This window comes from Ambystoma mexicanum, chromosome 2q (genome assembly GCF_040938575.1).
Source record: "Ambystoma mexicanum isolate Mex_15411 chromosome 2q, UKY_AmexF1_1, whole genome shotgun sequence".
Classification (NCBI taxonomy): Eukaryota; Metazoa; Chordata; class Amphibia; order Caudata; family Ambystomatidae; genus Ambystoma; species Ambystoma mexicanum.
In genome coordinates, this window is record NC_090924.1 from 114,791,741 (window position 1) to 114,805,714 (window position 13,974).

Below are 13,974 nucleotides of genomic sequence, written 5' to 3' on the forward strand. Positions count from 1 at the left end.
TTCTGTAAATGTTTTTTTGTATGTATATACGTTTTGAGTAGTGTAAGACACAATTTAAGTTAAATGCCACTGTATTTGCTAATTCAGGAGTGTTAGTGGAATTAGCATACAAGTAAAGTGAGGTAATGGAGAGGAAGGCTAGTGGTTGTGCAGAATGGTAAAGGAAAAGTGGTGGCTATTGTTAGCTGCAATGTAGATTTTAATCTTTTGAGGCTTTGCAGCAAGAGGTTGTGAGAACGCAACATGGACTTTTAGGAATTTAACTTATTGCACCTAAATCTGCATGGAGGGATGTGTGTATGAGATGCCAATGTAATGTTGGGTGAAGGTGTACGTGTTTGGTGTCAGAGAAGACTTTAGGTGTAACCACATTTTCAGGCTTTGCAGTTTTAGGTTGTTCTAATGCAATATGGGATTATAGGAGACAAGTTATTGGATTCATAAAGGCAAATGAAGTGCTAGAGTTGGTGAGGAGCTAAGAGTAGGGTTAAATAACCTTTTGATGATTTGCAGGGTTATTGCTGATGAACAGCATGGACTTTTAGTTTGCTTGAAACTATGAAAAGTAATGTTCTTTTTAGTTGCCACATATTGTAATGTATATTTTACAAATGTTAAGAGTAGTCAAAAGTTTGGAAAGTCTGAATGGTGTGTAGGAATCACGCCATGTCAGTGAGTGCGAGTGTGGCTGCGTGTGCCTCCGGTTATAGTAGTGTGTGCGAGTGTGGCTGTGTGTGCCACAGGCTCTGGATGGTCGTGCCTCTGGTTGTAGAGGTGATTATGCAAGAATGTAGAGGTACCGGTTCGGGATGAGTTCCTTTGAGAAGCTTGCAGAGTGAGAATGTTAGGTAGCATTCAAAGTGATGGGGGGACACCCTCCGAGCACGGATATGGAGTATGCTGGGGGGGGGAGTGCCGCATCATGTTTTTTGAAAGTTGCATCTCTCCCTAAAAAGATGCTCAACTAGAATGTTTCTTTGTTTTCCCGTGTGGTCTTGTGTGTATGTAGGAAGGGAGATGTGTTGTGATGTGTCGTCGGGTGTGTGTATGTGGTGCTGTTATAAGGGAAGCAGATGCGTTGTGAAGTGGTTGTCTGAACGTTGGAGGACTCTGATTTCACATGGAATGTTGTGAATGAGAGAATGTTTGGTCGAGGGTTCCTAACCCAGGCCATTGGAGAGTCCCTGCCTGGGTGATGGGTGCCAGTGTTTTATGTTCTATGTAACTGTAATTTAAGAAGATGTTATTAAACCAAAAGTAACCTACAATAAGCCTAGAGGTCACTTTATTACAGAGTACAAGCCGAGTTTCAAATCAGGAGAATGCATTCATTCCAATAATTGCCAGGCACCAAACTCCTGGGGGATGCCACATTCAAACTTTCCAGGCTACTTCCCTGGAAAACACTTAAGATATGGATTGTGTTTAGGAATCCCAGACACTATTTATGAAAGGCGTATACCAAATAACTGTATATAATTTGCACACAAAAAAAGACCAGTAACAAAAATAAAATACATGAGCATAAAACAGTAAAAACTGCATGACGTTACACATTCTTAGGGATGGGGAGAAGCGTGAATATGAGTTTTGAGAGAGGCTTGGAAAGAGGCAAGACTAGGAGGCAGAGGAAGTGTGCAACATTGTTTGGGTGGAGAGAAGGGGGACTGAACAAAAACGAGCTTCAGTAGAAGGTGAATGGAGGACAGTCAACAGAAAAAGACGATGACAGAAGCGGGGAAAATACATATAAATAGGAGAAGCTAGATAAGTAGGGGTAAGTCTATGAACACATTAAAGTCAACACATAGATAGCAAAACTGGAAATGGGCTTTGAGGGAACGCCAATGGAGCAAAGCTAGGGGAGGAGAGATTCTTGCTTCCTCCTCATTCCCACGTCAGGCAAATAGAGATATAAATAGTGAAGGCGAGAGAGAGAGCTGGCTGGAAACTATCGCAGAACAACAGTCAACCCTAGAATCAGTATTAGTGGCAGAAAAAGTGAGAAACAGACAGTGCAGATATAGTAAAGATGCATCAACAAGAACGAGCACGAGATGTGACAAGTGTATGATTGAGGAGTCAAATATCCAAAAACGTGCACAGAAAAAGGAGTGAGAAACATTCTTAAAAGAAAGAAGAAAAGGCGAAAGAAGAAAATTAGGATACACCAAAGGGACAGTAGAAGATGGCAAAGGGTCAAGGGGAGAATCAGTAGGGTCAGCATGTTGAAGCAGGAGGCTAAGGAAATCCTCAGAGGAGAGTAAAGCAAGGGAAAGAAGACCTTTGCGAGACGAGAGAAAGAGATTGTCATTGTAGGTACTGCGAGTACAGAGGAGAAGATGCAGTAAGATCTGTCACAGTGAGATTTTTGCCAACGATGTTCCAGTTTGGGAAGGAAATACATGTAGACTGCAAGAAGTGAGTGATACAAGTTGGGGAGTAAATGGGGAAAGAGAATAGAGTTGAGAGTATTCACAGACATCTAGTATTAGGTTCTAATGTCCTTGCCCTTCTGAGTCAAGAAGTAGAAATTACCAAAAAAAGAAAAGTAAAAATAAGTTCATAAATTTACCTTTGATTTTTTTAGCTTGCACAAAGATCAGCATATCAGTCAGAAAAAAAAAGGTACAGGGCTACTCGCCAGAGGTACTGTCTAGGAATTATGCTCTCGGAAGGATTAAGTATTGGGGACAGCACAGTATAACAGTAAGAACACAATAAACTATCACTTTAAACACTCTTCCCTACAAAACATTTTCACAGGGACAAACATCAAAGTAAGAGGACCATGTAACTATCACTCAATGCTTTAATTAACAAACCACATCAAACTACCCAACAAAGTTACTAATGTGGGAAGATTTGAATCAGCTGGTTAAAAAACAAATTCTTAACCACTTTATCAACTTAACCACTCATGAAATAGGTGTTTCGCAAATTTCAGCTTTCCATGGCCTCCATTATTCCGATAGGACCCCTGGTGACTAGGTATCGATCTTGCAAAATAGAGCAACTGTCCTAGGACAGCAGGGAATTTCAAATCTCAACCTCCTTGAACTTAGCAGCCCCACTCCAGTGTGGACCCAATTGTGTGAATAGTGGCAGGTACTCACAACAAGGTGGTATTATTTCCCATGGTAAGGACCATCCATTACACAATGCCCAGTGGTTGCTTGCTAGCAGAGATCTTACACTGGCCTGTGGATTAAGGGCCACAGAAGCCATTTCGGCAGAGATGCAGGCAAGACATCAACCCCATATGCCTCACAGAAACCTTCATGTGGTAATCTAGAGGATCAGCAGCTAGAAAAGGGTAATCTTTTGACCACATACTCTGCTGGAGTCGGATTTATTTTTCTAATCCCACTCTGCCTTGGCATTACCACCTGGCGGCCACATAATTTGGTCCAATGACATTCCAATCGATTGTATGGCCACTATCAGAGAAGGTAAATGATATTACAAGAAGAGGGGTTGGGGTGCAAAGCCAAGGTCTCAGCAAGGAAAAGGACACACTGCCATACCTGTACATTTATTTTTTATATTCCTTGTTTTTAGATGGATATTCAGAATAATCCCTGTGGATAGATCACCGTATTCTGATGAACAGGAAAAGGACTAATGACTGGTCCAACTCTATGACGATAGTGTGACTGAGCTTTAAGCTTTAACGTGTGAGTGTGTTGTAGTGCTCAGTTACGCTAACACACAGTACTTTTAATAATACAAGTTGGGTAGAATGTATAAGCACAGTTATATCCATTTAGCCCTTGGACACATTCCGATGAATAAAAACATTAAAAAAAAGAAATCACAGGTAAGCAACTCACTAAACACACTACTAATATATGTACATTCACCTTTGGGTGCCCTGTCTACAGAGCACCAATAGTTGACTTAAATCACAGTAGGATCAGAATATTAGAACACTGGAATATAGAAAAGGAAGTGAAGATAAGAAGGTAAGTAATAAACCAATTTGCGAAGAGGTAAGTAAAAAAAGATAAAGCAAGACACAACCTCATCAAAAGAAGGCCTACACTAAAGTCCTCGCCTTGCAAGAACAGTTGGGGCCTTGTGTCCTCAAAGCCACAAGTCCAATGCAACACTTTGCAGAGAGCTAGGAGTGGTTTAGGGCGGCTGAACAAGTGTTGACAAAGCCAACAGGCAGAAGTAGTTTGAAGAAAAGTTCTTAGGAGGTCGTCACCCAATCCCACCACCTGTCCCGCCCAAGGGGAGGATCCTTGACCAGAACTCCAAAAATCACGACCAGGCAAGCGATAAGTAGGATTAGGGCTTTGCACCAGTTAAATCCTATGGTGGCAAGGGAGGTGGGGGGGGGAATATAAATAAGTATGTTATCTCACCCCCTTGTACCCTATTCTCTCAGGAACCACTTCTGTGGCTCCTGAATCCACTGTGTCAACTTACGTCATGTCTTGGTTTCGTCGTACGAAGCCCTGGGGTCACTGGTGAAGAGGTCACTTTTGTCTTCAGGATTTAGGTCCAGCTAGTCAGCAGTTCCACACTCTGGTGAGACAGTTCCGGGAACTGGACAGCTGGATGACACTAGCCTGTACACTGGCCATGGCTAGCGGGCCCCAAGAAACCTAATGGTGCAACATTTACAGTGGCAACGGCCAAAAGGCCATGGCTTGTGGGCCCCAAAGAAACTATAAGATTTAAAGTAAAATAAACATAGCAACAAAACTTTTGAAATTCAGTGAAAAACATTTAAGAGCGAGTTAAGGTGATCAAGTCTGCCTTAACTTTCGCCCCCCTGTTGCACAGGGTATATCCACAATGATGGCACCACAGAATTTCAAGGGTTTTGTTATACTATATTTTCCTTGAGGTCCACTAGCTATGAGCTTCGGCCTCGGCCAATGTACATGTGTCACCAATAGGTTTCTTTGGGGACCACTAGTGGCTATGGCCGTACATGTTTCACCAATAGGTTTCTTTGGGGACCACTAGTGGCTATGGCCGTACATGTTTCACCAATAGGTTTCTTTGGGGCCCTCTAGCCATGGCCTTCATCAGTGATACCATCAGTGTGGTCATATGCTACACAACAGGGTGCGCAAAGTTGAGGTGGACTTGCTTCAAATGCTAGTGCTGAATTTCAAGGGTTTTGTTGCATTTAAAAAAAAAAAAAAGGATCACCTTAACTCTCTCTTATCGGTTAACTCTGCCTTTTATCCTTTTGAAGTCGAAAAATGAGTACCAACATCATTTGGGTGGTAATCGTATGTAAAATGTTTTATATATCTATAAATAACAAACCATTATCATCATTACATGGAGGGGGTGTACACCAGAATAATCTTGCTCCCAACTAACAAAAAGTTTCTGATTGGCTTTCCATTTTTTCCTGAGGTTTCCATAAGTAGGTAATTAGGCAAATGAGGGAGAAAATTACCAAAGTTGCTACAGAGTAGCTTGTACTATTTGAAACAAATATGGGGCAAAGGAACATGGAACTTTATTCACTGAAGTGGCAGGGTTGACATTAACTATATATATGCCAAAAGAAGCATTGGGTTAGCAACAAAGCCTACATAAGGTCCAAAAAGGAACTTCACATGATTAGATAAGCGATCGCATTAGGAAAAAGGAATAAAGTGGGGGCACAAAGTAGGTCTTTCAGTGTTGAAAATTCGATACACAATCCCATATTGTTTGTCCGACAAAGAAATCTCAAATTTGGTAGCTGAAATCAGATGCAGGAACATAAATGAGTAAAAGGTGGAGGGGACGCATTCCAAGATGGCTGCCGACACTAGATAGACGTGTCAACAACGGCGGCTCTCGAGCCTGAAGCAAACACAAGGAGGTTCCACCACCCCCAGAAGCAGGCAAAACAGGGGGGGGAAGAGAAGAACCATAGGAGAGGAACGAGGAGGCAGGAGATGTCAGCAGGCAGTCTGGGTGCCAGGCAAAGCAACGACATGAGAGGCAACAAGCCCGTGGCCACAAGTCGCAGCGAAGCGAGGAAAAGGAGAACACGTCCCCAACCGCAGGAGGAAGTCCGCCACGGTAGAAGTGAGGCGTGCCCTAGTCACAACACGCTTCGGAAGACAGCGGAACGGGACCAAAGAGAAGTGAAGTGGAGGAGGAAGTACGTGACTGCCCAACCTATCAACCCCACTGGCAGAGACAGCCACAGAGGAGCAGAGTACCCGGGCCGGAGGCACAGCGGCAAGGGACAAGGATGAAGGCACCCTAGAAGAACACAGTGAGTCGAGTTGGTTCACCCGGTCTCCTGGACCCCGGGGAATCAGGGAGAACACCGCACAGCACAGCACTCTGAAAAAGCATGAAAAATACAGCAAATCCCCCGGCCTGGACCCCAGACAGTGACGTGCATTGCAGGAAAGAGGAGAGGAGAGTGAAGGGATCTCGGACTGATCCCGGCCTGGGGCTCGCCGGGGGAGACGCTAAGAGTCAGACTAAAGAAAACAGGCCTCACACGCATGGCGGGATTATATGGGCTTGTAAGACCCCATGGACAGGGCTGGGGCCCGGGGGAGAGAAGTGAAAAGGGGAGAGCCTCCCCCTGCTCAGGAAACTCCCAGTAGTAAAACTGGATGGAAAACACCCAACCCAGTACGGCAAAAAAGCAGGAAGGCCAATGAGCAAGGGCGCTGAGGCCTCAAGGCTTACCAAGAAGGGGAAATCAACATAATTAAAGAACAAGGCCCCCGGCACAAACCGCAATAAGATCGGGGCAGGGCCCAAAGAGGCTAATGACTTCTAAAGTAAAAGGGAGAGCCACGAAAGCGGCGCCCGCAACAGGTGACATACCGGGCACTCTCCCTACCATGTGGCCACCACTGGAAGAAAGGACATGAATAAGAGCAATATGGACCACTCGAATAATATGGACCGCAACAGAGCGCAATGACCCAGCAGAAGCGGACCTTTCAGCACCTATATCGAGGCAAGACTTTGATGGGGGAAATGCTGGCCCTACAGGCGACTCTGGCCACGACTTTTCAGGACCAATTTCACCTAATGCGCACCAACCTTAACTCAGCCCTGGTGGAAATGAGGCAGGAAGTGGGCCAGTTAGGGGAGAGAATGGACTTAATTGAAAGGGGCCTGCAGGAGGCAGACATAGAGACCAGGGCAAACAGTGAGGCGATAGAATCCTTAAACGTTGCAACTCAGAACTTGGAGCTTCAAATGGAGGACATGGAAAATAGGTTCTGGAGAATTAACAGAAGAATGAAACAATTGCCAGAGTCGGTGCACAACAGAGAATTAAAGGAGGTGACCCAGAGGACCTTTGCAGATTTACTGGGAGAAGCAGAAACAGAGACAATAGAGCTGGACCAGATCCATAGGGTGGTCAGACAATATAAGGGTCCCAACGCAAGACCACGGGATGTCCTGGGAGCATTTGCAAGGTATGGCCAAAAGGATCGGTCTTGCGAGCAGCAAGACAACAAGAGCTAGTGCTATACAAGGGACCACAGACTGCACTATACCAAGAGGCACGCTAATCAAGTGCCGCCAAATGGGCTCAATAGTCAAGGGCTTAAACGAAAGAGGAATTAGGTACAAGTGGACCTTCCCCTTTGGTCTGGTGTTCGAGTGGGAAGGGGTACAAAATCGAGTTGTCTCCCCACCGGAGGGAGCGGACATATTGCAATTGGAACCGAGTCATGACCAGCATGGAGAGGGGGTCCCTTTACCAGAGAACAGATCGAGGCCCAGACCATGGGAGCGGACCATGGCGAGGGATAGGCGCAGAAGGAGAGCAACACTGAGAGGTCCATGAACGAAAGGGGGAGAGGAAGCTAAAGGCGGAGCGGGGAAAGAGGAGGCAACGAGAAGCCCACAAGCAGCAGCAATAATGGGGGGGTGGACACATTGGTATGATTAAGGGCGTAGGGGCATAAGGAGCACAATCATGTTGGAGTCAGAAAGGGCAGACTAGCCCAGTGGGGTGCGGGGGAATGGAGGATAGGGGTACATCCCAAAGTTGGGGTCTGGGATTGAGAGGGAAAGAAAGGGGAGGAGGGGGTAGTAGAGGAGTTGGGGGGTAGTCAGAGGCAGGATCAAGGGGACGGAACAGGCAGGCAACAAAAGGGTATAACTCAAAGGACTCAAGGTGATAGGGACAACAAAGAGGAGAGGAGAAGCAGGCGATGCAGACCATGGGAGAGGGATAAGAGAAAGGCAACCATGAGCGGGACCCACCTAACTGCAAGTTCAAATGGCTAACTCAAACATGAGGGGACTCAACATCCCTCTCAAAAAGAAGTTGGAGAGATTTACTAGGGCGGCAGGGCCGGATGTGCTGGCCTTACAGGAACTAAGGGGATTCTCCCAGATCTATTTTGCATCAGGCCTGACGAAAACTGGAGGAGTAGCAGTGGTTATTAGGTCCAGCTTGGATTTCAGGATCTGAGAGACTAAAAGGAAAATATATAATAATAAGAGGAGAATATAAGGGATCGGTTTACACTATAGCGTCAGTATACCCCCCCAACACGGGACAGGAGCTATTCATGAGGGGATTCTTAGGGGAACTGGAGGAATTCGCGAAAGGCCAGATAATTCTGATGGGAGACCTCAACATGGCGTGGCATAGGGACCAGGATAGGGCGGAGAGGACCAGGAGGATGAGTGGGAGCGTCGGCTATATTGCAAGAAAGGTTTGAGAACATGGGTCTGAGGGACGTGTGGAGGGAACTGAGGGAGGAGAAAGAGGGATATACATTACTATCAGGGTTCATGGTACACAATCTAGAATAGACTACATATGGATATCGGCTAACCTAATGGAGAGGGTGGAGGATGTGGAGGTGGGCCCGTTGGGGATAGCAGATCATAAGATAGTGTGAATGAAAATTACCCTGCAGGGACGTACATTGGGGGTATGGAAATAGAAGATCTCGGGGGAGCTGCTGAGGGATCCAGTGATACGAGAGGACCTACGGGACAAGATCAAGGCTTTCTTTGAGCTCAATAAACGGTCTGATACGGGAGAAAGCATCCAGTTGGATGCATTTAAAGCAACCTTGAGGCGGGAATTCATAGCGGGAAGGGCCCGTAGGGGGAAACAGATGAAGGTTCTAGAGACCCAACTGCAGGAAGAGTTGGAGGAGGCCAGAAAAAGAGCAGGGATCACCCCCACGAGAAACTCACTCAGAGCCTACAGGTGAGCGGTAGGGCAACTAAGAGTCCTCAGAACAAAGAAAGCAGAGGGGGCGCTGCCACTTGTCAGGCAAATATATTATGGGAAAGCCAATAAGGTGGACGCACTGTTAGCACAACTACCGAGGGGAGCAGGAGGTGAGAATACAATTATAGCCGTAAAGGATGAAAATGGGGACCGCCACTACCGCAGAGGGGAAATACAGGAATACCTGGCTAGGTATTAGGAGTCCCTATAAACATCCCAAAACCCTATGAGTCAACAACAGTTCCTGGATAAAATACAGCTGCCCAGAACAGGACCAAGCATACAAGAGATATTAGGACAGGAGATCACGGAAGAGGAGCTGAGGAGAACCATTGCAAAATTGTCCACGAATAAGGCTCAGGGGCTAGACGGCCGATTTGTATAAAACATATGCATCACTGCTAGTCTCCCAAATGGCCCACCTTTTCAACACCTTTAAGACATCAGGACGCACTACACCTTCCATGGAAGAAGCCAAGATCACCCTCATACCCAAACCCAATAAAGACCCCACAGATTGCTCCTCATATAGGCCCATAGCGCTTATAAACATCGATGCTAAAATCTACACTAAAATAGTGTCAACCAGGCTGGAGGGGCATCTCCTGTCACTGATTCATCAGGATCAATCAGGTTTTGTCCTGCGGAGACAGACAGCCGACATCAGGAGGGTGGCACGCTTAGTAGAGAAAGCTCAGTAAACGGCCACCCCCTCGGTCCTGTTATCATTAGATGCAGAAAAGGCATTCGACCGAGTGGAGTGGTCTTTCCTATTTAGAGTGATGGGGAGAATGGGGCTGGGAGGGGACAATGGTCCAAGCCAACTACAACTCACTAGTAACACGCCTAACAGTGAACGGATCCATATCACGCCCAATCCGCCTGTGAAGGGTGACTAAACAGAGGTGCCCACTCTTCCAATTGCTGAACGCAATCTACTTCGAGCCGCTATTACAAGCAATACGGGAGTCGGGGAGATTGAGGGGATGCCCCTGGTGGTGGTGGTGGTGGGGGGGGGGGGGGTTAAACAACACAAAGTTGAGGCATTCGCCAACAATCTCCTCCTGTCATTGACCAGACCTAGAAAATCCATACGAGCATGTAGGGAACTGCTAGAGAGATTTGGGGAGGTATCGGGCCTGCGGGTTAACCTTAATGAGTCTGAACTACTAAATCGAACAGTGAGGAGGGAAGAAACAGAGGAACTAAAAGGCATTGTCACCCTTTGTATGGAGTCCAGTAAGGGGGGGGGCAATCAAACATCTGGGGGACACAGACAGTGCCAGGTTGGTATGCAGCCAGCTACCCGCCCATATTAAAGGCAATTAGGAAGGACTTCCAAAATTGGGGGAATCTCAGGGTATCTTGGGTGGGAAGGATGGCTGCGGTCAAAATGGTTACACTTCCCCGCTTGCTCTACCTATTCCAGGCTGTCCCGCTGGCAATACCATTCAGTTTCTCCGGGGAGGCGAAGAATTAGCCGACACCTCCTAATGGCCCCAAAGAAAGAAGGGGGGATGGCACTCCCCAACTTCCAACAATATTATGAGGCACCACAATTGAGGGTGATAAGAGAATGGTTCACACGGGACAGCGGAGAAACAGTGGGTCTCGATGGACCTGAGCACCATCACCAAACTGGTGGCGGATACGTGGGATAACCTAGTGAGGAAACACCTTCCCATCCCCTTAACCCCCATATTTAACAACAGGAATTTTACACCGGGAAGGGAACAGGGAGCCTTTGAACAATGGCCAGAGGGGGAGGGGGGGTTGTGGGGTGATCTGGGATAGGTTGCAGGGCCAGAACATTTGCTCTTTTACAGAGTTCAAACAGGAATTTGTGGTTGAGGAGGGGGAGGGACTACGATATTTCCAACTATGACATTGGCTAATGAATACAGATATTAAGGCAGTTGCCACTCGACAGGTTACCCCATTTGAAAGGTTCTTGCTAACACAAGATTGGAAAAAAGGCCTCCTATCAAACCTATACAGGATCTTGGACGACGCAACCCCCGAGCCACATGGCTGTACATGGCACGACGGGAGCAGATGACAGGGCAGGAAATAGGTAGGGACGAGTGGGTAAGATTGTGGAGAACGATACTCAAAGTGGCGAGAGCGTCCCAACTCCATGAGGCATGGTACAAGAGCCTGTATGGGTGGCACTACATGCCTGCCCGTCTTCATAGCATATACCCAGACGTACCCAGGGAATTTTGGAGGGGGTGCGGAGAGGAGGGCACCGTGTCACACATATGGTGGAAATGCCCCCAAAATTGAGCCATTCTGGAGGGAGGTGCTACAGGCGCAAATTCAGGCATTTGGGGCAGGGGCCAGAAGAACCCTGGAAAGAGTTCTGCTGGGATTGAGAGAGGCGGGGGAGGAAGGAGAAAGTAAGGGCCGAGAGAAGGCATGGGTGGTACTGACATTGGCAGCAATTACTCTTATTGCTGAAAGATGGAAAGGAACCGTTATCCCCAAGAGTGGCTCCGCAAAGGGTGGGAATTGGTTGCGCTGGAATGGGCCACATATGAAATTAACAATAACCTAATTTGCCAGCGACTGGGGCGAGACCTTCACTTTCTTGAAAGACTATTTTAGGGATCAATGGTGCCTCCTTGGTCTAAAACCTCTGGAATTACAATGAATGAACCCTGATGAGACCCATGAAAGTGGAAGAAGACACTGAAACCCTGTGGGGGTGGAGGGAGGGAGAAAGGGGAGTTGGGAAGAGATATGGGGGGGGGGGGGGTTGAGGGAAAGTTTTACATGTAAAATCAATAAAGAGAATTAAAAAATAAAAGGCGGAGTAGGGGAAAGTAGAACATTCAAACCAGTACAAAATCACGTTACTTGGCATCAAGTCAGTTACTTACTTGTCAGAGACCCATTTCCGGAACCAAAAAGCAGCCGACCAGTCAGCATCAGAGGCAGAAGGTATGGGGTGCCTTTGAAATGGGCACCCAATGCAAAGACGGAGGAGCCCAGTACTGTCAGGAAAGAGAAGAGGAAGACGCCAACTGGAAGAGAAAAGAATGGGTATCAGCAACAACACTAAAATGACACACTTTTACAGTATACAACATACAATCTCAGACCACTCTCCAAATGGCACTAGCCAAGAAATGCTAACAAGCTGAAATTCTTGTGTGCCAAAACAAGTGGTGCCAAAGCTGGAACGCGAGTTTCAAACTGCCCATCTAGGCCCTACTGTCATGAAAAATAGGTTTTGTAATGTAGCAAGATGTCCCAGACAAATACCTATAATTGACTATGTCATGAATGGTCCTGGATGGAACTTTGGACCCGCAGAGGGTCTATGTATTTACCCAGATACGGACAGGTAACACTGGAAAGTTGGAACTTCAGCTTCCCCTAGTGGCAAGACCACAAATGCTCCAACAGCTACTAACAAAGTCTCAACACTCAGATTATTTTCATTCAGTGTCAGTCTTGCACAACAAACTGCTTGAAGAGTTAGAGATTGCAGACAACTATTTCAGTGTTAATAGAAAATTCACATGTATGAGGGCAGATATTTATGTTCAAATATTGCATCAACAGGAACAAGAGGGGCTAGATAATCACGAGAGAACATGGATACATGTTGATACATGGGGGATAAATATTCACACATTGACATGCAACAGCACATTGATGGAAATAATACTTTTGGTGTTTTGCATAGAACCGCCTATCATGAGAATCCACTTGCAGAGCGCTCAGTAACAGATGTTACTTGTTACAGTAATTATTATCCACAATGTGGTACTCAATTTAGCCAAACTGGTTGGGTGGGGTTAAAGGGCTAAGGTGACCCAAAGAGGATATTTAACCCAGGACATACAGCTTTGCCCTATATCCAAGTGAGCGTGTTGTAAATGAGCTATCCTCCCAGATAGGCTACTCAAGAGATCTCTAGGCAAACATTTATTGCTTTTTTGGTAACAACAGGCATGGGGGTCTGGACGGATAGACCCAAGAGTATCATTTGGTTCCCCTCCAATAAAGGCTTTCTGTTCAGAACTAGAGTTTTTGAGGTGTTATTCCCTTTTGGCTATGATATTGGTTTTGGCCTGCCACAAAGGTTGCCACTGACTGCACCACCCCTGTGTACCAGTCTAAGTAGCTCAGTTTCCCCCAGCGCTTTATTTATATGAAGAAATTAACCTCTGCTTATTTTCTCTCCTTACCTCTCTTTAGCATTCTCTCCGGTTCCCCCACGCCTTTCTTCCCCTTCTCTTGCAGACTCACTTTTTTCTAGGGATTCACATTCAGTCCAGTCGCCCCCTCTCACCTACATCCTCATGCACTCTGTTCTCTCCCTACTGCCACTCTCTGCTTTCCCCATTCTTCATCCCTTCTCATATCTAGGTGTTCTCTTCCTTACACTCTCTCTCCCCTCATGTCCTCCTTGCCTCCCCAATATCTCAGATTCTCGCCATCTCCTCCTTGCCTCCACTCTCACTCTCCACCAGCTCCTCCCCACCTCTGCTTGTTCCTCTCTCACCCTCACCCACAGCTTCCGCAATAAACCTCATACTCCATCTCTAAACTCCCAGACCTATGCCTGAATAAGCTGCATTTCTTGAGCACTTTACTGGGGCTACTTCAATGTCCGAGCTCTGCGGACCTGGATTGGCTACTTGCATGTTGTATTGTATGTATATTAGTGTTCCCAGCAGTTTAACTGGTCACAAAGTGTTAATGGGAAAACCATGACCGGACACAAGGATACCAGTTCCCGAAAGGTAGGTTTAAACAATAAT

At 46.4% G+C, this 13,974-nt stretch overlaps 1 protein-coding gene across 1 annotated transcript in view; it reads right to left on the bottom strand.

Annotated features, from left to right (window-relative positions):
- The window catches only part of LOC138569208 (lysosomal dipeptide transporter MFSD1-like), a 76,367-nt gene that overhangs the window by 25,899 nt on the left and 36,494 nt on the right, over nt 1-13,974 (bottom strand). Inside the window, exon 5 of the mRNA XM_069646978.1 lies at nt 12,082-12,225. Coding sequence (XP_069503079.1) covers nt 12,082-12,225 — 144 coding nt within the window. The remainder of the gene's footprint in view (nt 1-12,081; nt 12,226-13,974) is intronic.